Genomic DNA, 25,123 nt, shown 5'->3' with positions numbered 1-25,123 from the left:
CAGATTGTTTATCCCACCTATCTTATCTAGGTAGACCTGCAGAAATAATAATATGCAGGAAACCAAGACAGAGCAAAACAAAGCAACAAAAGAAAACAAAACAAAACAACAACAAACCAATGACAATAAAAGGAAAAGCCTGTAAATACTTCAGTTTCTGTTTGTTTTCTGGTCGAGTCTGATGGGGTGCTATGCCCTGGGCCCAAAGTCGTGCCAAATGATTTTATTTTATTTTTATTTTTTAAAATTTATCTATTTATTTATTTATTTTAACAATTTATTGGGGCTCATACAATTCTTTTCACAGTTCATACATATACATACATCAATTGTATAAAGCACATCTGTACAGTCGTTGCCAAATGATTTTAAATATACAAATCAACATATATAAATCTAACATGATTAATTACCGTATATACTTGATGATCAACCGACCTGAATATCAGCCCAGGAACCTAATTTTACCACAAAAACTGCATTAAAAATGTGCTGAACCACAGTGCAGTAAAGCATCGATGAAATATACTATATTCCTCTGGGTCCAGTGCAGCTTCTCAGTTCAGACTAGACAGAACATGTACACAGGTATAGAAAGGGATGGGAGCTCATGACACACAGAACCCAGGAACAGGAATGGGAATAGTGATACTAGACGAGTAGGAGGAAGAGGGGAAGAGGCAGGGAGAAAGGGGGAACCAATCGCAATGATCGACAAATAACCACACACCCCTCTACAGGGAGAAGAACAGCAAACATGGGGGAAGGGAGACAGCAGTTGGTGTGAGAGATGAAAATAATAACAATGAACAATCTATCAGGGGTTATGAGGGTGGGAGGGGAGGCGGAAAATAGAGCTGATACCAAGGGCTCAATAGAAAGTAAATGTCTAGAAAAGAATGAAGGCAACATATGTACAAAAGTGCCTGATTCAATTGATGTATGGATTGTGATAAGAGTTGTATGAGCCCCCAATAAAATGATTTTTTAAGTGCTGAAAAACTCAGCTTACACTCTAGTATATATGGTAGGTAAAACAAATAAAAACCATAATAGTAAGGGAAGGAAATATTAAAGAACTAGAGGATAGTTATGTGTTTCATTGGTGTTATACCACGCCCTGGATATATCATACCTTTCCTGTGGCCCTTCTGAGAGGAACTGTTCAATTATCTTACAGGTGCGTTTTGGGACTCCACTACATTCATGCCCCTTCACATCAATTTGGTTGCTTATTTGTCTTTCATAAAGCTTTTATATATTTTTCAGATTGTTATCAGCTTATTTTCATTTGAAAAATATATGAAAGATTTATGAAAGACTGGGGAATAAAGACTGAAGGATGTTTTTGAAAAGGTGGCATCAACTCAACATTGAATTCAACACTTTCTGGGCAAACAATGCAAAAGTAGTATATTGTGCCCTCTACACAGTGTAAAGCACCACTACCACCATGTGATTAGATTCTGAACAGAACTATTTTTGAGCCCAAATCCCTATAAGGAAGTATTTCGAAAAGTCAGCCAATCCTATCTTAGCCTCATGACAGTGTGGACAGGCCATGTATCTGGGCATCAAACTTTCTCTGACTTGAGGAGGTTCATAGTACAGGGACTCTGCATTCAAAGAATGCCCTCCACTCTTGACTCTTCCTTCTTGGTGGTAGTAGATTCCTCTCTCCTCACTTCTCTCGCTTTTTATTTCTTGTAAGATGAAAAAGGTACTTCGGGCCACACACCAAGTCAATTTCCCTTACATTGATTGGATCAGGATTATGATGGGCTTAAGGATCATGTATCGCTCCTCTTATGGATTTGTCACAACAGAGGAAAATTACTCATATAAACGCTAGATCACATCATTACCTAACTGCCGAACCACTAAGAATCATGGCCTTGTCAAGTTGACACAAATGCTGGGGAGACACAATTCAATCTATGACAGAGGGAATCTGCTGGCTAGTTGAATTCAAGGAAAAGCAATTGCATCAGAAGGTTATGGCAACTAATTTGTGTGTGTGTGTGGGGGGGGATTCTAAATGGGTAATTGTGATAGATTTTTCTCAAAGAAAATCACAAAGGTTTACTACGAAGCATTAGTAAAATGGAAAACTTCATTGGTGAAAAAAAGGCCAGGAAAGGTGTGCCATGGAATTTTCCCACCCAAAGCACTTGCTCATTCTTCAAGGGCAGCAAGGGCTGCCCTATTAAAATTTCACTAAGAAAACTTACTTTACACTTTTGAATTTACGGTCCTGATCTTGCCCCTTAAAACTTCTTTTTTGTTCCCCAAACTCAAAGAACATTTACAAGGAACATAATCTGAGTATCTCAAAGATGCTAAAACTGTCATTTTGACATGATGTAAATCAAAGAGCACAGAATTCTTTGGGGGGAAGGGTTAGAGATTCAGAATTGTATATGTGGGGGTACCAAAGAAACCCTAGAATTGCACTGGGCAGAGCAGAGTTTTCGTAGTATGCATTTTTCATACCAGGCGAGCATCATGCAACTCGCTCTAAATTAGTGCACCCTGTGGCATCACCTGGGAAGGTTCTCTTTGGTCACAGTGATTTTTTTTTGCAAAGCCAGTTTCACTCAAACATCGTGTTTTGTGATGGATGCTTTAGGAAAACACCGTACAGCTATAAAATTTTGTTTCCTGCTCAGAAAAAATGCCACAGAAACTTGCGGTGTTGAACACAGCTTACAGGACAGGACTGTGGGGCAAAAGTCAAGTGTATGAATGGTTTTTTCATTTCAAAAATGGTGAAATGTCAATTGATGACAAACCTCGTTCTGGATGTCTTGTCAACTTCCCAAATGGATGAAAATGTCAACTCGTAGTACTCATTCCACCACTGTTAATCAAGCTTTCTAGTTAGAGGTTCTGAAAGGATTGCATCACAGTGTGTGACAAAAAGGCCTGGTCTGTGGCAGACAAGGGACTGGTTTTACCACCAAGACAATGCACCTGCTCACGCAGCCATCTCAGTGCACCAGTTTTTGTCAAAAACAAAAAACAAACAGCATGCCTCTCTTGCCCCAGGCACCTTACTCACCTGACCTCACTCTGGCTGACTTCTTTTTGTTTCCTCCAATGAAGAGGGCATGAAAGGACAGCAATTTGATGGTGTAGAAAAGGTGAAGAAAAAATGTGGGAGGTGCTGTCAGCCATCCAAATAGATGAGTTTGGAAAATGTTTTCAAGAATGGAATTACAGATTTGACAAATGTATTGGATATAATGGAGAGTCCTTTGAAGGTGATAAAGTTGTTTGGGAAATAAATTTAAATACATAACTGTGAGGGGGAGATTCCAATTTTCTTTGGTGGTGTACCCCCTTGTAGACCTCCAAAACCAAAACCACTCACTCTCATCAGGTTCTAGTTCTGCTTTAACAAAAATCAAATGAGTGACTTTAGCAAATAGGTTACGAATCATCCTATAGTGACCCTATATGGCAAAATAGAACAGTCCCTTTTGAATTTCTGAGGCTGTAAATCTTTACAGGAACAGAAACCTCATCTTTCTTCCAATGGACAGCAAGTAGGTTTGAAATGCTGACCTTGCAGCTAGCAGTCCAATTCTTAATGCACTATGCCACCAAGGCTCCTTGTATAGACCTAGACGGAAGCTATATCAACAATCACTTCATGTTTTGGTATTTTTGTTTAATAAGGGTTTTTGTAATCATACTTACAGAAGAATTGCCATATATGAAAATCACCAAAAACTATTAGTATTAAAAATAACTCTGTCTGTGCATCACTCACACCAAGTGATCTAGATACGCTAGGGCTGCATTTTGTGAAAATTAGCCTTTAAGGAACAAACTGACCCTTGAAAACATTGTCCTGAGTGAAAAGTTCGTCTCCATTCAAAATTTTAAAGGTTGAACACTCTGTCATTGCTTAAGAGATGCCTCTTACAAACAAAACAAAGCAAAACACCTCCTGATTTACTTGAGGCAATCAACTGTTCATAGCCAGAAGAGATAAATGGAATATTTATATGTTTTTTAAAAGAATTAAGTTTTTCCAGAGCACCCTCCCATCAATCTCTTTTAAAGTTGGCCTGTCCCTGAGTGCATGCCATTAGGGACGATGCTCTCCAGCTAAAATTAGCCAAACTCAGCAACACATCAATCAGGACCCGAAGGCACCAGAAGAAGAGACAATATAGGTGGTGAGATTGAAGCTTAAGTTGGCTCGAATTAAGACAGCCAAGCCTACTTTCCGTCTCAAAAACAGCAACTGGTTTTGTGCATGAAAAGAAAAAATAATCCCACACATGCAAACTTACCACTTCTCATTATGCTGACACCACAATTTCCCTTCTCAAATTTCACTCCTTCATACTTGTACCCTGTTAGGGAGGGGGGGAGGGGATTAAAATTTTATCTTTCATCAGTGAAGCATCCTACTTACTTTATAAGGTGACTATAATTTAAATCAGATAGGTTCAGGGCAACTCTTCTCCAGATGCACTATGGACGTAATGAAATTAATCATGCTTTTCCATAGTCATTTCTTAATTCTTCATCAAAACTGGTGGAGATCATTGTAAAAAAGGGGGTTTATCAAAGAAAAATCGTTCTTGTAGCATGATATTCATACACATTTCTCAAGTTGGATTCAGAGGAAAATCACTGTACTCAGAGAATACTAGACATCCCATGAATTCAAAATGGAGCCTAACAGTAGAGAGCTTCCTCATTTTATTCCTTTCTATGAGCCTTGATTCTTCCTTAAACGTAGAGGAGAGGCTAAAGTCAGTAACGAAGTTCTGCTCACACTTCCGTCCCATTGTGAATTTGTTGCAATCACGATGCAACAAGCTCATCTCTCTATTTTCGTAAAGCAACTCCTAGAATAGAACAACTTTCCATTTTTGCAACTAGAGACCAAACCAGAACTTCCAAACTTTGGCTGCTTTCTTTTAAAGAGTAAAACAAAGCCTCATCTCAAATTTGTATTGCTTTTTGTTTTGTTAGGTTTGTTTTCAGTCTCATATTTTTACCTAGAGTTTCAATTCAAAACATTTAGTAACACAACTGTTTCCCTGCAGAGGTGAAAATAAGCTGCCAGCAATTCTTACCTCTGATCCCACTAACCGATTCTGTATGCTGAAGAATATTTATTAGCATTTAACTTGAACTTACAAGAAAACCATCAACAAAAGTCACTGACATAATGTTTCCAAGTTTATTAAGAAAAGCCTCACCTAGACTGCGCATTTTGCATGGTAATTTTTTCATTATTTTTTAAAAAATTTTTATTGGGGATTCGCACAGTGCTTATCACAATCCATCCATCCATTGTGTCGGGCACTTTTGTACATTTGTTGCCATCATCCTTCTCAAAACACTTGCTTTCTACATGAGCCCTTGGTATCAGCTCCTCATGCATGCTGATTTGCAATCAGACTGCTTTTTGCTCCTTTCCCCCTAAGTCCATTTCAGAATTGTAACAGTTCTGTTTACCTGTTGGAGTAGTCACCATGCATTCTTTATAAGGCAGCTGATTCAATCCCTCTTCCACAACAAGTCTGATCTAGAGAATCAAAGAGAGACTAAGTTAAGAACCGGATGTGAACCTATTGTTAGCTATAAGTCTCATGGAACAAACACTAGATAGAGAATCAGTAGAACACCAAGGAACACTTTATTAGCTTTTGAAGGTAGGAAGTGGGTCCTTATCATTAGTGAGGCAAGGATTCTCCAGTTGCCAGGCTGCTTGCTACTAGGTATCCATATCCTTTTAAGCACATGAAAGCCACCAACATATTGAAATATACTTTCTGATCTTCATTTAGTTCATCTAGGTCCGTGTTTCCCAAAGTGAACAACACTGTCAGGGTGGTGTGTGTGTGCTACAATGATCCCCAAACCAAGAGCAACTCACTGCCATCAAGTCAATTCTGACTCATAGTGACCGTATGAATGATCCAGTGGGGCTACATAAAAAGACACCTACATTTATCCTGGATTGGGGGCTACAGTACAAATGTTTTCCCAGGGGGCGTTGAGTGCTTTTTTCTTTCTTTTCTGAAAAGGAGGCAATAGGTCAAACTAAGTTTGGGAACCTATTGTTGGTGTTAGTTGCCATTGAGTCAGTTCTAATCCCTAGCAACTCTTATGTGCAACAGAATGAAACACTGCCAGGTTCTATGCCATCCTCATAATTGTTCCTTTGTGATCCTATAAATCTATAGGCCAGGGGTCGGCAAACGTTTGAGATGGAAGAGTCAATCATGTCCCTGACCAACCACTAAAAAATTAATTATTCAAGATCCATAAATACATATATTTTACATACAAGTGAAATCACCATTATCTAAATAATAACCCTTAAATTTTTCAATTTTACTTCAGGGGCACATGTACTTACTTATGGCTCAAGAACTGCAGTTTATTGATCCCTGATTTAGGCTACATTATGAGAAATGCCAAATTACCAATGTCAAGAGTCATTACAAGTACCCTTAGGTCCTGTATATATCCCTGGGTACCTGTATATATTACTGGTTACTCTGGAAGTAGGGTCCATTGGTAACTGCTTGGGCCTGTTCAATACCTTTGAAGTTGCTAAGCTGAATTATTTACAATAAAAGAACAAACAAAAAAACAATAAATAAATCACTGACACAGAATCTATTCCAACTCATAGCTACCCTATAGGATAGGGTAGAACTGCCCCATAAGATTTCCAAGACTGTAAATCTTGGTAGAAACAAACTACCGTATCATTTTTTTTCCTCAAGGACGTGGGTTTGAATTGCCAACTTTTTTTTTTTCACATCATAGCACTTGACCACTGTGCCATCAGGTCGCCTAAAAAAGAATCATGACAATATAAAGCCCCAAACTTCCTGCTTAAATTAGTGGACAGGTGAAATCAACTTCCTGAGCTTTAAGAAGGACCCGGTCAAATACATTTAGGCTTCTCAGTTAAAGAAGAGGTTCCCAATAATCATGAGTAATGAGTACAGAGTAAAGAATCACTCAGAACAGCTTCTGAAAACAAGATGTGGTATTTCCATATGCAACCAGGGTCTACTACAATGTAATGTATATTTCCCTCAATTAATCTTTCATTATTGATCAGGAACAGAAAGGAACATTGCCAGGCTCTATGCTATATTATTTGACTGTTATCACAACACAACTCTTTGCTGCAATTAAAAAGGATCAATGGTAACTAGACTGATATTCTGTTAGTCTGCAGCAGCTTATAGAGAGCCCACTAACCTCATAAATATTGTGTGTGCACACACATGCACACACCTGACTTTAGCCACCATCTTCTGTGGAGATATACGAGTAGGTACCCCCACCCTCCAAAAAAACCCAGAATTTTTTCAAAGCAATGTATTTAATTTTTTTTTAACAAAACAACCTTATCACCTTCAAAGGGCTCTCCATTACACTTAATACATTTGTCAAATCTGCTATTCCATTCTTGGAAACATTTTTCAAGCTGATCTGTTTGGACGGTTGACAGCACCTCCACATTTTTTTTTCTTCACCTTTTCTACACCATCAAATTGCTGTCCTTTCATGCCCTCTTCATTGGAGGAAACAAAAAGAAGTCAGCCAGAGTGAGGTCAGGTGAGTAAGGCGCCTGGAGCAAGAGAGGCATGCTGTTTTTTGCCAAAAACTGGTGCACTGAGATGGCTGTGTGAGCAGGTGCATTGTCTTGGTGGTAAAACCAGTCCCTTGTCTGCCACAGATCAGGCCTTTTTGTCACACACTGTGATGCAATCCTTTCAGAACCTCTAACTAGAAAGCTTGATTAACAGTGGTGGAATGAGTACTACGAGTTGACATTTTCATCCATTTGGGAAGTTGACTAGACATTCAGAACGAGGTTTGTCATCAATTGACATTTCACCATTTTTGAAATGAGAAAACCACTCATACACTTGAGTTTTTCCCATACCGCTGTCCTTGTAAGTTGTGTTCAACATCACGACAGTTTCTATGGCATTTTTCCTGAGCAGGAAACAAAATTTCACAGCTACATGCTGTTTGTTCTCTAAAATCAACCATCACAAAAAACGAGGTTCAAGCAAAACTGTTTTTACCCCCAAAAAAAGTCACTATGACCAGAGAGAACCTTCCCAGACAATGCCACTGGGTACAATAACTCAGAGCTAGTGGCGCAAAGCTCACCTAGTGGGAAAAATGCATATTAAGAAAGCTCTGCTCGGTAGAGCTATTTCCCATTTTTTTGGGGGTAAGGGTATCCCTCATATATATCTCTTATGAACAAAATGCAAGGGTAAAAGAGAATTACTTTCTTTTAAGAGTTTATTCCTCCTCCACCTAAGCATATTATTATAAAAGTTTTTAGTCCCACTCCATTCCCTGCAACCCTGAGACAGAAATAACAATGTGTGTAGATTTATAGGAAAACATAAAAACAGAAAAAGAGTGAGTGAGGGCCAGGGAAACCAAGCCTGGCAAATCCAGGATAGACTGAATGTCATTTATAATGGGATTCTTGTGTTAGATGAGACAGTGCTCTAAAAATCCTCAACACTGGAAACCCAAAGAGCTCTAGGTTTCTACGACCACAACAGACTGTCCACTCGGTCTCCCCAGTAAACGTGAGAATCCTCAGAGAACAGAGACGTGCAAATAAGCAATGTGTCCACCAAAGCATGATCTAGGCCCCTAATATCACAGTTGCTCTTTCACTGAAGCATTTTGTAATAATTTGAACTTAATTTCTAATTTCTATAGAAAAATGGGCAACATGGAAAACAAAAGTAAGAGGATACATTTTCTACCAGTAGCCACCAAGACTTTCCAGAACCTATTAAGACACAAGTTCCTTCCTCCTTCAATCTGTTCCTTTTATTTCATAAAAGCATAAAAAGCGAATGACCCAACTATTACATCAACAATGCCAACTACATTTATCATGGTAAAATCCAGGGTTTACTACTGACTCCAGAAACTCAAATAATTTTAAATAAACTGGTGTGTGTAACAAGGATTTTAGGCAAAAGTAGAATAGGCATTGTCTATACTTTTTGGAATAAATTCTCCAACTAAAAGCTAAATGATAATTTTCCCACATACCCATTAATAACCTATATCCTACAATCTGACTATACCTGAGATATTAAAAACATATTTCTTTCCCAAACCAAATACCAAATGCTAGCAATAATATATAGATTTTATGCTCCACACAACCCTGAAATATGTTTATATACTTTACTGCAGCCTCACCTCCCCATGAACACAGCCTAGCATGGTGTTGGACACGCATATTGTCAGGTGTTGGCAAGCTAGTTATGATTCATATCAATCCTATGTACAAGAGAATGAAATTCTACCATGCCTTGTACCATTCCCACATCTGTTCCAATATTTGAGCCCACTGTTGCAGCTACTGTGTCAATCCATCTTATGGAAGGCTTTCCTCTTTTCGGTTGACCTGTTACTTTAACAAGCATGATGTCCTTCCCCGAGGACTCACTCCTTTCAAGTCTTACCATTCTCGTTTTCATTGACTCATTCTGGATATAATTCTTTCAAGACATTCTTCTGGCAGTCTACGGTAAGTTCAATATTCTCCATAAACACAATTCAAACACATCATTCTTCTTTTGGTTTCATTATTTATTGTACAGCATTCACATGTATATGAGGTGATTAAAAATACTACAGCTGGGGTTCCAGGACAAAGATGGGGCTTTCTACTCCTCTAAAAAGTTACAGTCTCAGAATCTCACAGGGGCAGTTCTACCCTGTCCTATAGGGTCACTATAAGTCAGCATCAACTTGATGGCAGTGAGTTATGGCTTGGATCTGACATACATCAGTACTCAAAGGGACATCTTTACCCTTTGACACTTTAAAGAAATCTTCTGCAGCAGGAGTGCCAACGTAATAAGTCATTTAATTCCCTAAATGCTACTTCCAGGGGCATTGATTATAGATCCAAGTAAAATGAAATCTTTGACAACTTTAGTCTTTTCTATTTTATTATGCGATTGTTTCTTGGTCCATGTGTGAGGCTTTATGTTGAAGTATAATTCATCATGAAGGCTGTAGTCTTTGATCTTCACCAGTAAATGATTCAAGTTCTCTGTATTTTCAGTAAGCAAGGTCATGTTATTTACATGTTAATGAATCTTCTGCCAATCCTGATGCTGCATTTTTCTTCATCTAGGCCAGCTTCTTGAAGTATCAGTTCAGCATACAGATTAAATAATTTTGAGGATAGGATACAACCTTTTCATGATCTTGTTCTGTTTAAATGACTGTCTCCATGTACAAGTTGTGCATGAACACAGCTGCTATGGAATTTCCACTCTTCACAGTGTTAACCATAATTTCTTATGATGTAGGCAGTCAAATGCCTCAATAACACACAGGTAAACATCTTTCTGGGATTCTCGGCATTCTGCCAAGATCTAGCAGCAGTGTTATTCCTCATTCTATGTCTTCTTCTGAATTCAGCTTGAATTTCTTGCAGTTCCTTATCAGTGTACTAAAGCAATCATTTTCAAGGTATCTTTACAAAAAGTTTGTCTTTGTGTGACATGAATCTTGTTGGAAAATTCCCATATTCTATTAGATCATTTTTGTTTAGAATGGACACTCAAAAGAATCTCTTCTAGTTGGTTAGCCAGGTAGCTCTCTTTCCAATTCTTGGCATAAAACACCTCAAACACTGCATCCACCTGATAAAGCATTTCAATTGTTAGTCTATCAACTCCTGGAGTCTTGTTTTTCACTAGTCTTGCCTTCATTGCAACTTGAACTTTTTCCTTCATGATCATATGCCACCTCCTAAACAGTTAAATAGCAACCAATTCATAGGGTACAACAACTCTTTATACTCTTATTATCTTCTGTTGATGTTTTCTGTGTCATTGAATGTTTGCTCATACACATAAAATAATTAGTCAAATGGACTAATGGAACATGTTAATATTAATCTCTATGACTTTGAGACTAGATAGAAGAATTTCATGGTGTCTGGTGATCACTAACAACTGCTCTGAAAGGGATCACGTTAGAAGGTCCTGTAATAGAAGGACAACAGAACTTGGAACAAAACTCAAAATCATAAAAATTAAACAAACTTATTGGTTGGATAGACTGGTGGATCCCTGGAAACTATGGCCCAAGTCACCCTTCAGTTCTACAAATTAACTCACTCCCAGGACTCAATGTTTAGCCAAACAATAGACAGATCTATAAGGGGAACAATACCGCCCTAGAATAATCAACTAAAAACAAACATGAAAGAATAATCAACCATTTAAAATCAAAAGGGCAACCTTTACCTAATGACGAAGTTCAGAAGGTTAGGAAAGGGATATAACAAAACAATAATTTATAAATTATCAAGGGTTCATGAGAGAGGGGGAAATGGGGAGGGATGGGAAAAAATGAGGAGCTGATACCAAGGGCTCAGGTAAAAAGCAAATGTTTTGAGAATGATGATGGCAAAAAATGTACAAATGTGCTTGACACAATGGATATATGAATGGATTGTGATAAGAGTTGTATGGGCCCCCAATAAAATGATAAAAAAGAAATCGTTTTTAAAAGTTTAAAAAACATTTAATCCAAAGAATTTTTCATTATTGCCACTTGAGGTTTCAATTTTTTCTTCAGTTTTTTCAACTTGAGAAATGCTGAGTATAATCTTTACTTTTGGTTTTCTAACTCCAAGCCTTTAAACATTCCATTATAATATTTACTCTGTTTGCTCTCAAGCTGCCCCTTTAAATATTCTGCCCAACTCTTAGTTCATGTTTTCCCTTTCACTTTAGTTTCCTTACATAGTAGAGGAAGCTTTGGAGTCACTCCTGACATCTGTTTTAGTCTTTTCTTTCTTTTGTACCTTTTATATGACCTTTTAGTTTCTTCATGTATGATGTCTTTAACGTCATTCCACAACTCATCTGATCTTCTGTCATCAGTAGTCAATGTATCAAATCTATTCTTAGCCTATACATTCCGTTGGAATATATCCAAGGTCATATTTTGGCTTTAATGGACTTGCCTTTTAAAAAAACATTTTATTTGGGGCTCATACAACTCTTATCACAATCCATACATACATCAATTGTGTAAAGCACATATGTACATTCTTTGCCCTCATCATTTTCAAAGCATTTGCTCTCCACTTAAGCCCTTTGCATCAGGTCCTCTGTTTTTCCCCTCCCTCCCTGCTCGCCCCTCCCTCATGAGCCCTTGATAATTTATAAATCATTATTTTGTCATATCTTGCCCTGTCCGACGTCTCCCTTCACCCCCTTTTTTGTTGTCCATCCCCCAGGGAGGAGGGCACTCATAGATCCTTCATGGGCTTGTCTTAATGTTTGTTCTTCAGCTTCGATTTGAACTTACATATAAGCAATTGATGGTCTGTTCTGAAGTCAGCTCTGGCCTTGTGCAGACCAATGATATTGAACTTCTCCATCACTTTTTTCTATACTTGTAGTCAACTTGATTCCTGTGTATTCTATGTGTGCAGACCCTACATGTAATCATCACAATTTTATTGAAAAAAATGTAGTAGCAATAAGTAAGTTACTAGTCTTGCAAAGTATTATCATTTGGTTTCTGGTGTAGTTTCTTTCACCATAGCCATATTTTCGAACAACTGATGCTTCTTTAATAACTTTCGCATTCCAGTCACCAATTGATGCATCCTGATTGCATGTTAGATCGATTTCATACTATGGAAGTTGGTAAAATTCTTAAATTTCCTCATCTTTGACATTAGTGGTTGGTTTGTAAATTCCTTGTAGATGTTTGAATATTATCCTATCACTGACAGTGTTGTACTTCAGAATAGATCTAGAAATATTCTTTTTATGGTGAATGTGATGACATTCTTCTTCAATTTGTCATTCCAGAGACAATAGGCCATCTGATTATCTGATTCAAATGGCCATTACCAGTCCTTTTCAGCTCACTGTCTAGATAATTTCTCAATCTTTTGCATTCCATTTTCCCAACTTCCAATTCTCATTCTTTGTACCTTCTGCATTCTAATTATCAATGGATAGATACAAGTATTTCTTTCAACAATAAAGGTCAAGAAAGCTCTGTTTCATCTATATCATTGAGCTCAACTGTACTTTGAGGAGACTGCTCTTTCACTAGTCATTTGTCAGTTGTTGTACTGTGGTAGCTTGCATGTTGCTATGCCACTGCTACTTTAAATGCCAGCAGGGCTGCCCATGGTGCATAGGTTTCAACAGAGTTGCAACACTAAGAAAGACTAGGTAGAAGAATAAAAGGTCAACTCCGAAAAATAGCCACAGAAAATCTTATGTACTACTCTGTCTAACATAGTACCAGAAGATGAGTCCCTCAGGTTCGAAGGTATTCAAAGTAAGACTGGGGAAGAGCTGCCTCTCCAGAGTAGAGTCCACCTTAATGAAGTAGAAATACATGACTTTGGTACATATGTCATAAGTGAATGAAACCAATAATTTCAGCAGGAAATGTGGCAACCTCATTTTAAGCATGTAGCATGTGTTGCTGCTGCTGTTGTTGAATGCCTTGGTTCCGACTAATAGTGACCCTATGTACAACAGAACAAATACTACCTGATACTGTACCATTCTCTTTTTCTCTGATCCTGGACTTCACCAAGCATAGGGACTACTCTTTTTTTATCAGAATACCCAGGTCCACAAGTCCAAAGTATGGGAAAAGTCTCACTAACCCCGCTTGTAAGGAGCATTCTGGCTGTACTTCTCTCAAGAGAGATTTGTTTGTTCTTCTGGTAGTTCGTGCTACTTTTGATATTCTTCACCAAAGCCACGATTCCAATGCATCCATTCTTCTGTCTTCCTGATTCTCTGTCCAACTTTCACATGCATATGAGGTAACTGGAAATACCATGGCTTTGGGTATTTGCTTTTTAACATTTCAAAGAGGACTTGTGCTGCAGATCTGCCCAATGTTTGTTTGAGTTCTTGACTACTACTTCCATAAGTGTTGACTGTTCGCCCCCCCCCCCAATGAAAGCCTTGACAAATTCTGTCTATTCTCCATTTACTTTGATGGTTCCTCTGGCCTAGTTGTAAGGATGTTTGTTTTCTTCACACTACAGTGAAATTTACACTTAAGATGCTAATCATTGACCTTCATCAGCAAGTCCTTTAAGTCCTCTATGATTTCAGCAAGCAAAGTTGTGTCATCTGCATATCAAGTTGTTACAAAGCCTTTCTCCAATCCTGATGCTGTGTTCTCCTTCATGTAGTCAGGTTCTCAACGTATTTGCTTGGCATACAGACTGAATAAGCATGGTGAAAGGATACAACCTTGTTGTACACCTTTTCTAATTGCAAACCACACTGTTCCCTTGCTCTGTTCATTCCACTGCCTCTAAGTGTTCTGGAATTCCTATTCTTTGAAATGCTGCCCACAATTATTATGATCTGCACAGTAAAATGCCTTTGCATAGTCAATAACACACAAGGAAACATCTTTCTGGTGTTCTCTGCATTCAGCAAGATCCATCTGATGCTGACAATGATATCCCTTATGTCATGTCTTCTGAATGCAGCTTGATTTCTGGCATCTCTCTGTTGATGTACTACTGTCCCCATTAAAAAAATTATCTTCAGCAAAATTTTACTTGCATGTGATACGAATCTCATTGTATGATGATTTCCATATTCTGCTGGGTCACCTTTCTTTGGAATGGTCACAAATACCGATCTCTTCCACTTGGTTGGCCAGGTTGCAGTCTTCCCAAGTTCCTGGCATAGACTAGTGAGTGTGTCTGCTGCTGCATCCGTCAGAACATTTCAATTGGTGTTCTGTCAGTTATGGGAGGCCTGCTTTTAGCAATGCCTTCAGTGCAGCTTGCCCTTCAGTACAATCAGTACTTGATCATATAGTACCATTTGAAATGATCAAATATCAACTACCAATATACTCGAATATAAGCCGACCCGAGTATAAGCCGAAGTACCCAATTATTACCTGGGAAACCAGAAAAACTGATTGACTCGAGTATAAGCCTAGGGTGCGAAATGCAGGATGTGAATTAACACAGAGACCAGAGGGGAGAGACGGAGCGCAGCCCCAGACACATCCTTACCAGTTCAGCTGCCGGCGTAAGTGAATCACTACGGATGCTTCTGTGAATTGGAGCCGTCCACATCATAGGACGGCTCTGATTGGTTAGATGTGAGTAAACAAACATTCAAAGCCCTGCAGTGTCAGTGGGGCTTTCAATGAACAGTGGAGGAACAGCAATCACCCGTGAGATGTTACACCTCGCTGGGGTACCGCCGACCCATGTATAAGACGAACCCCAGTTTTTCAGCACATTTTTTATGCTGAAAAACTCTGCTTATACACGAGTATATACGGTAATAATTTTTGGTACAGTTACTCTTGTACTTCTTCCATTTTCTTTCAATATTGTAACTCAAAGACTGAATTTTTCCTTCACTTTGTTCAACTTGAGATATGCTGAATTTGTTCTTCCTTTTTGACTCTCCAACTCCAGGTCTTTACATATTTCATTACAATAATTGGCCTTCTTGAACTGCCCTTGGAAATTTTCTGTTCAGCTCCTTTATTCTATCATTTCTTCAGTTTGTACATTGCAAATTCTGATTATTAAAGGATGCTTGCAGATGTTTTTCCTCATTTTGACTGTTGCCACATCAGCAAATGAAGGTCCTGAAAGGCTCGCTCCATCCACAACATTAAGGTCAATGCTACTTTGAGGAAGCAGTTCTTCCACAGTTGTATTTTAAGTACCACCAACCTGGAGCTTACTATATATATATAAAACTTTTATTGGGGCCTCTTATAACTATCCATACATCAATTGTATCAAGTATGTTTGTACATAGGTTGCCATCATCATTTTCAAAACATTTTCTTTTTACTTGAACCCTTGGTATCAGCTTCTCTTTTTACCCTCCCTCTCACACCCTCTCACCCTTGATAAATTATAATTATTATTTTCATATCTTATACTGTCGGCTGTCTCCCTTCACCCACATTTCTGTTGTTTGTCCCCCTCTGGGGTGGGGGAATATTATACGTCCATCATTGTGATCGGTTCCTCCTTCTCCCCACCTACCTTCCCCCTACCCTAATGGTATCGCTATACCCATTATTGTTCCTGAGGGGGTTATCTGTCTTGGATTCAGTGTGTTCAGAGATTTTTTTCTGTACCAGTGTACATACTCCAGTCCAGCCAGATTTGTAGGGTAGAACTGGGGGTCATGATAGTTAGGGGGAAGGTGGGGAGAAGCATTAAAGAACTACAGAAATATTGTATATTTCATCAGTGCTATACCATACCCTGGCTGGGTAGTCCCTTCCTTGTGACCCTTCTGTGAGGGGATGTCCAACTGTCTGCAGATGGGTTTTGGGTCTCCACTCCAGACCCCTTGTTCACATCAATATGATTGTTTGGGGTTTTCTGATGCCTGAAACCTTACCCTGTTGTACCTCGTGATCACACAGACTGGTCTGCTTCTTCCATGTGGGCCCTGTGGGGAGCATATCTTCTGACACTGTGTAAGATAATGTTCTACCGCTACCTATAAAGTTTTCAGTGACTAGTATTTCAGAAGTGGGCAGCATATGCCTTCTCCTCAGTCTGTTCTCAGTCTGAAGTTGAGCTGATACCCGTTTGCCATTGGTGACCCTGCTAGTATTTGAAATACTGGTGGCATAACTTCCAGCAGCACAGCAACACATAAGCCATAACAGAAGGACACAGTGACAGATGAGTGGAAGAACGTAAAGTTTAGAAAGAAACAAAAGAAGGAAACATGGTACTTATCAATCTGGCTTAAAATTTTCTGAGATTATACTTGTTAAACAGAACTGGGCTTGGTCAATTTTAATACGGAGTCCCTGCATGAAGTACAGGCAATGAAACTGATTATATCATATGTGAAGATAGTATAGAAAAGAATGAGCAATACAAACATTCCTACATATAAACTACAAATATATAAATATTAACTTTTATGTCTTGGTTGGATATTATAAGGGTTAACATCAAGTCTCCTTACGTTCTTGCTTTTCCTTCAATGAATCCATCACTTCATTGCCCTAAGATGAGGCAGTTAAGGGTTGCTGAGGACCAGGTTTCCAAGATCCATTTGGAAAGTAGTGGTATCTAAGACTTACAGGGAATGAGTTTGTGAACAATGGTTTGGGGTGAAAAAGATTGGCACAGAGGTTTAGTAAACAGTGGAAATAATACCTCAGAAGCTTAGCAAAATGTTAGTTACTTGTTACAAACCTTCTCACTTTCAGAATGTTCTTGAACAAATAAGTCCCTTGGCCCTTTTTATCAGATACAACAATGAAATGAAAATGGAAAGCCTCCACCTACCAAACGATCCGCAGAAAACATGAAGTCCCCTCTACTGGCTGTCCTAAAAAAAAGTAGCACAAATTTTAGTCTAAATTATAATTTTACTGTAAAATATTATTCAAAACAAATAGTAATAATTCTATTAAAGCCTATTACATACTAAGAGCTTGGAAGTTTACATGTCCAAACGATGATTGAGGCCAGCTATTTTTCACTAGGATACAAGAACCTAAATGGATTGAGTAGATCAGCACCATTGGAACATGCTTCCCTGACATCAACAAAAAGATATAAGAACTGAAAAGATCATGCAGCCCCTCCACATATCACTCAACTCAAAGATTAAAAAAAGCTTCCCCAGAAGCAAGCGTAAAGTTAAAAGTAAAGGGGTGCTTTACAGTAAACAACCCAGGTTCTCCCCACACTTCCCCTCTACTCACTTTGATCTAAAACTCATATTTTCAAAGTGACCCATCTATTTTGTCACAAATACTTTTTAAAATAAGAATGGGTACAAACACATACATAAATCTTCCACTTTGCCATTATTTTCAAGAACGAGCAACTCAATTTCCAAAACTTTTCTCAAGCTATTGATAACTTTTCCCCATTTGCCTGTTTTCTAATTACTTGGTTGCTAAATATTGCTACTCTTTTCTTGAATATTCCCTTTGGGTCATATGCTGGAGTACTGGAGGAATAATTTCCAGATGCACCTACCCAGAAACTGCTAACTAGCCAAAAAGGGAATGTTAAAAGGTTGCTTATTTGTTTGTTTGTTTTTCCATAAGTAAAAATGTAGTATTCTTCCTCCTTTACCCACACAAGCTAAATTATCTGAATGACAGGAGCGATTTACATTTTATGTACTTCAACATCGCCATCTGAGTTCCTGTAACATTCTTAAAACATTCCCAAATACAATAGCAAAATGGCAGAGGCAAGCACATATTCTCTCAGTTTACCATTAATCACCATTCTTACTTTTCAAGCTGCATTCAGTTTCTCTGAGAAAGCAATCAAATGTCTCTAACACAAGTGGCATTAGGTTTCTTCTGAGTAACCAGTTCTATCATATTATAAATATTGACTCTATAAAATACTGACGACAATGGAGCAATAGCCATATGGTTCTGTGGGATTTATAAATGTTATCTACATTCAGAAAAATTCATCCGTACACACATACCCCTAATACACAGCACATTTAAAGCAGGTGCTGTTCCATCTGTGGTTTTTCAAATGAGACTATACTATGACCCAGCACTTTTCATATCTATACTTAATCCTCACGTGCTTGTCAAGGAAGTGAAAGGCGGTGAATTCCCCAAATATATTGAAGCCCATTGCTGTTTGTCAGACCTGTATCAAGGATCTAGGTAGCTAAAATCCAACTTTTCAACAGGGAGGAAAAGTCTATACATTTTTTCTTGAAAAAAATCCAATAATATAGCTTGGGAATATACATATTTTTAAAATTTTGACCATTGCACATGAATTTATTATACTTTGTCCTCACTTATCAGTTAGGTGCTCATTACCAACAACAGATCATTACTCGAAAATCAGCATTAAGCAAAAATAGAGGAATGACTGCATTCAACCACAAAATGGAAGATGACTACAGTATTATTTAACTGCCAGATGACATCATTCCATAACTGTCAAACCACTGAGAATTACAGCCCAGCCATGATGCTATGTCACCTTAACCATTACAACTAGCAGTATGCTCGCCTCACACCCCACCATCTGTTACTGCCTGCAGTATACTGTCAATACACAAAATACTCTGATATACTTTTTGGGGTCAGGTCAACTTTTTTATTGTAAATGAGGTAGGGATTTACATTTCAGATCACCAGATACCTAACTGTTGTTATAAAGTGGAATGTCAGAAAGAAAGAGAAGAGATGTGGCAGTTACATAATTTCCCGTCAACTTAAAGATATATAAAAGCATGTGGGGTGGAGTTCAACCTGCCAATCAGATCGCTGCCTGATAGTGCCTCCTTGTGGGCTTGGCCTTCTCACAAGGAGGGTTCTGGGGACCTCCCCGTCTGCCTTCACCTTCCTGCCTACGAGCCACTCTGAGTGCTGCCCGAGCCCTGGAGATGGGTCCACCGCCATTGGATCCACAAGACTTTGCATCACTGGCTGATGAGATTCCAGCATTCGGCATCATTGCTTGTAACTGTGTGAAGAGGGACTTATGGACGAGTATTGGACTTATGGACTTGAATCGGACTGGGCTGGGGTGTTTCTTGTGATATATAATTACTTCTTGATATAAAGCTATTTCTTACACATCTATGAGGCTCACCGGATTTGTTTCTCTTGTCCACCCAGCCTAACACAGTAGATAAATGAGGAGTAGGTATACATAGAAAAGTTGTTTTGCATACAGTGATTGGAGCTGTTCAAATCTATTATTTCACTCTGTCAGCCTCAGCTGATAACCTTTGCATAATAAGCACCTTCTCTGCATTCAAATGATGCACACACTATGAGAACCTAATATGAACTGTCATCTCTTGACATCTATTTAACTTCCAACTCAAGCATTCACTGTTCTAAGGTATTCCACTACCAACAGTAATTACTAGTCTATCTCCTGCTGTTTTGGATAGACTTCAAATCCATACTGTTTACTTTAAATCAATTAAAACACTAAAGCACAGCTAGAATACAGAGTTGACTGCATTTTTTAAAAATCCACAGTGGCCTTCCATAGTCACATTTAAATTCTTAGCATTCCTAATCCTAGCATCTCATAAAGCAGATATTTACTTGTGTGATCAAGCTGCTCATATTCCCTGTGTGTCTACTTTAAGCCCATACTAAGTTATTTATTAATAAACATGTTTTCATGTAAACCAGACCCCAGGTTCATTTGATTCAAATCATAACTCTATTCACTTTTGCCTTAAAACCATGAATAATTGTTTCTACTAGAACCAATGTTTAGAAAGACATTTTATTTATCTTCTGATCACCAGTTGCCATTGCCAATGCCTGATGTGGTTGAAAGCTGTATAGCATTTCCAATGGCTGATTTGTCAGAGGTAGATTTCTTCCAAGACAGCTTTTGGTAGACTTGAACTTTCAGCCTTTCGGTTAGCAGCCAAATGCGTTAACCATTTGTACCACCAGGGATTCCATCTGATAACAATTCCACATAAAAGCAATCACAAAGCAAAAAAAAAAACACAAGCACACACCCCTGGAATACTCCAAAACAGATCCAAATGATCAAATATTTAAATAGACAGTGATATTCGAGCACCCGTAGTCCTAAACCAACCAAACTCACTGCCATTGAGCGGATTCTTTCTAATTAAATGTTAACCAGAGTGACTTTCAACTTGTATGAACCCCAGGCACGCTTAGCAATGCAGACCTAACCATATCTGAGAAGATCTTTTAAACTATATATATATATAATTTGTCACACACTTTTAACCAGAAAGTGAAAGTCAAAGGCTTTTTTTTGGGGGGGGGGGGGGATTATCTTCGCACTGAAATAAGAAAATAATTAGAATTACACTGGGTACCAAATCTTCATTTTAACACACATTGGCAAACCTGCCTCCTCCCAACTTAAATGGAGCTGTCTTATAAAACACTCTAACGAGTCTAGAGAAGTTGTACAGTTGTATATATTTTAAAACAAGTACATCTCATTGCAACCCCAAGCCCAGATGTAACCTCTGAAACGGTCTCACTGTCCTCTTTCAAAAGGCTAATTGGTAGTAATATAACATTCACATGACGTACAAATAGGGGGAGAGAGATTTTTTTATAATACTAAAACACTTAAGATTCCGAGTGGAGAGCGTCTTCCCTCTTTTCACTGGGCTTTACTGCGTTCAGGAGGGAGCCCCTGTCTTGCTGCAGGAGGGCAACCTCCCCTGGGACGCTTATTACACCAATTCCCACAGCACAAATTGCTAGATGATTACTCTTTAGTTCACTGCTATTCAAAATCTACTTGAAATCCCTAATTTTTTAAACAAAAATAATATGACAAGCTTACAAAGATTTATTTGTAAATCTCTTCTTTGAAGGTTTATAAATTAACAGCTATGTTTACCTGACAGAGGCACCAGGGCTCCTGGTAAATGAAAGCAAGGGTCTATTATTATACATTACTCCATTCTTTTCCAGAGCCACAATTCACTGAAAGCCTCCTGCATCCTCCGTGGGGCCAAGTACTAAGCATTTTGGGTGCATTATCTCATGCCACAGTCACACAACCTTTAGAGGTGTCGTTTCAGAGATGAGAATAGTGAGACTTACAAAGACGATGGACATCAAGGCTTCCCCAGCCTGATTCGCTCTCATTCCCACTCCTGTAGCACTGGCATTACATATATTTTGCTCTAAGAGCAGAATGCTTGCCCAAAGGTAATTTTTCATCTGTATTTCAGCAACATTTCTCTCCAGGAGAATCAGTTCAGCATGTATATAAAATACAAACAATGAAACAAAGAGCGTAGTAGGCAAATAAACATAATGGAAATAAATGTGCCTTCTGAAGAGGATTGTAAAGACCATGTACTAAAACTATCATGTGGCAGAATTTACCAACTATGATTAAATCCAAACTTCTGAGTCATAATTGTAATCAAAGCCTAATATCACTCACTGTATTAGCGATCACTTAAAAAATGTCAAGCACGCACACCTCCCTTAGGGGCCAGGTACGGGGGAGCTGGGCAAAGCTGTCCAGATCCAGTCAATAACAAATCTAGGATGCCCGGGCAAATTTTAATGTCAGAGTTCTATGCCATGCAATTCTGAGGGTAGACTTACAGGGTTTCGGTAAGTCTGAATCAACTGGATGGAAGTGACTTTAGTTTGTGGTTTTCGTAGGGTGTGTGTGTGTGCAAGTTATCCATCATTTCGATAAACTCAAATGAACTGCATGTCTTAGCTACCTAGGACTGCTGTAAGTACCACAAGGGGCGGGGGTTCAGCAAATATCAATTTATTTTCTCACATTTCTAGAGGGTAAAATCCAGAAAAATTCAGGGTCTCAGCCCTGTCAGCTCCTTCTGTGAACTTCTCCCCAAGTTTCTGCTGGGCATCTACTGGGCAATCTTTGGTTTATAAATGACCCTCACAAGTTATCTCTCTTTCCCCATGTGTGTCTGTGTCTGTTTTTCTCTACTTAAAACTAGAGCGATTAGGCTTATAGTTGATCCCCACCTTAAAATAATGCAAAGAAACCCATATATCTCCAAACAGGTTCCGACCCAAGGCATAAGAGCAAAGAATTCAACACATAGTTTTGGAAGACACAACACATTTTATCTTATCTGATAACTTTAAGTTTGAGAAGAAAGAGTTCAATTAGCTCAAACTCAATTCATTTTTTCCTTTTGTTTTTTTAAAATAACAGGTTAAAGAGAAGTGGAACATAAACACATTCCTAACAAGTCTAAACCAAAGGAATGCTTCATTTATAATTAATTTTTAGTGAAAGCTCTGAAAATATAAGCTCTACTTTCATAGCTCCTTTGTTATTATACATTCATCAAAATAAAGGCAGGCCTCACAGCTTGCTATGGCTTGTAAATGATTTATAAATTATTTCCCTCTTCCCTTCACCCTGTGAAAGGAACCCCCCAGCAAAGTACTTTGCGCAAACCTAATCAGATACAAAAAGTGAACCTCTCTGTAACTACCTGCTCAGTGTAAGTCACTAGGGCCACAAATCCTAAACACAAAATTTAAAACTCAGTGGCCATGAGGTCAATTTCAATTCATGGCAACCTCATGTGTGTCAGAACAGACTTGTGCTCCATAGGATTTTCCATGGCTGATTTTTTGGGGAAGTAAATTACCAGGTCTTTCTTCCAAGGAACCTCTGGGTGGACTCAAACTTCCAACCTTTTGGTTCGACGCAAGCATGGTGATCATATTACCTCTCCTAAAGACTCCCACAAATCTTTAGCATCTCCTTAAAAAGGCTGTGACATATTGCATTTTGCAAATCTGCTGCAAAAGGTCTCTCTTTTTTAACGCGTTTAAGTATTTTTTTTTAAGATGTTACTCTGAGGATCAAGGTGCACACAAGAGCAGAAGAAAGAAAACGTGATGCCTTTGGATTTTGGTGTTGGTGAAGAATACTGAATACCGCACAGACTGCCAGAAGAACGAACAAGTCAGTGGTGGAAGAAGTACAGTTCGACTGTTCCTTCGATTCAAGGATGCTAAGACTTCATCCCACATACTTTGTACATGTCATCAACAAGGGCCAGTCCCTGGAGAAGGAATCATACTTGGTGGAGGGCCAATAAAAAAGAGCAAGACCCTCACCAAGACGGGCTGACACTGGGGCTGCAGCCGCAGCCATAGCAACGACTGCGAGGATGGCACGGGACTGGGTAGCATTCCATTCCGTTGTCCTGACTCAATGGCACATAACAATAACAACAACAACAACATAATAAGCTTTTGTAAGTCCCTGGGTGGCCCAAACAGTTAAATATTTGACTACTAGACACAAGGTGGGTGGCTTAGACCGCTCAGAGGTGCAGAAGATAGGTTTGGTGCCCCGTTTCCGAAAGATCACAGTTTGGTAAGCCATATGGAGCAGTTCCATTATGCACGCATGAGGATGCCATCAGTCGGAGTCCATTGGAAGGCAACGGATTACAATAGGCTGGTAAAACAGAGCGGTAGTAATCGTTTACTGACACCTCAAAACAGAATTCAACATCAGCATTCGAAATGCGGTTGAAAATAAGAGAAGCTATCAAATCAATCTCCTCTAGAACTCAGGGCTGGGTCAGTCAGAAATTAATTCATATTACTATTGCTGCATCAATGGCCCCATGTACCAGGCACAGTGCCAAGCCAGATCCTCTTGCTGCTTCCCCCAAATTGGTAAGCCGGCATTAGTATATGCCCAATAAATGTTATAACCGGGGATGGGCCGTTTAAAGGAAACTTCCTCCCGCCTCCCCTAAAGGCCTGTGATAAAATCACATGGAAAACACAGAAACACCAAAAACATGTCCAAGTTTTCAACAACTTCTCAGGCTAGCTTCTTTCTGTGGTGGGATTTTGGTTTTGTAAAAGTCGAAAGGAAGACAAGTTCTGGGTTTCTTCGCATCTCAGGCTGGGGGCCGCCCAGAGCACCTGCGCGCAATGTTACAGACTGGTCCATCTTCGGCAAGCGGAGAGCAGAGTCAGGTCGTTGCTAACTAAGCAGGACGCCAAGGGGAACTGTTAGAGCAATCCTGGATTGAGTTAAGAAAGTGGGACAGGGAGGGAATCTGCTGGGCTGGGGGCGGGAGCAGAAAAGTCTGTTATGTCCAAGAAAGACTGTTAGCTCTACAGTACGCAGCCAGTGAGGGACAGGGGGAAGGGGCTTGTGAACTAGGGAATAAAATGCTTGCGGATGGGCTGTGAGGCGCCTCCCTAACCCCCCCGCCCCCAGCCCTCACCTTTGCCCTATTTGTCTAGGTCCTAGGGGCTTGGGTGCCAAATGTTGCAAAACCAAACAATAAAGGCCTCTCCCTCGCTCGCTAAAGTAAGAACAGATTCAATTTCTTGAGTGTTTGTTGGTTAAAATCCTGTGATAGCTTACTGGCAAGCTCACATGGGATAAAGTAGCCTGCTCCAGTTCTCTCTCAAGGGTTTCCGGTGGTTCTCAACCTTCCTAGTGCGCGGCCCTTTCATACAGTTCCGCATGTTGTGGTGACACGCCCCCCCCAGCCATAAAATTATATTCGTTGCTACTTCGTAATGGTAATTTTGC

At 39.1% G+C, this 25,123-nt stretch overlaps 1 protein-coding gene across 4 annotated transcripts in view; it reads right to left on the bottom strand.

Annotated features, from left to right (window-relative positions):
* The window catches only part of UPRT (uracil phosphoribosyltransferase homolog), a 44,720-nt gene that overhangs the window by 11,915 nt on the left and 7,682 nt on the right, over positions 1-25,123 (bottom strand). For all 4 annotated transcript variants that reach the window (XM_075538610.1, XM_075538609.1, XM_075538608.1 and 1 more), the window contains exons 2-4: positions 17,372-17,414; positions 5,485-5,554; positions 4,305-4,367 (exon numbers count right to left, since the gene is read on the bottom strand). In XM_075538610.1, coding sequence (XP_075394725.1) covers positions 4,305-4,367; positions 5,485-5,554; positions 17,372-17,414 — 176 coding nt within the window. The remainder of the gene's footprint in view (positions 1-4,304; positions 4,368-5,484; positions 5,555-17,371; positions 17,415-25,123) is intronic.

Source organism: Tenrec ecaudatus, chromosome X (assembly GCF_050624435.1).
Source record: "Tenrec ecaudatus isolate mTenEca1 chromosome X, mTenEca1.hap1, whole genome shotgun sequence".
Lineage (NCBI taxonomy): Eukaryota > Metazoa > Chordata > Mammalia > Afrosoricida > Tenrecidae > Tenrec > Tenrec ecaudatus.
Note: the sequence above shows the minus strand (reverse complement) of the source record. Positions and strands in the feature narration are given on the sequence as shown.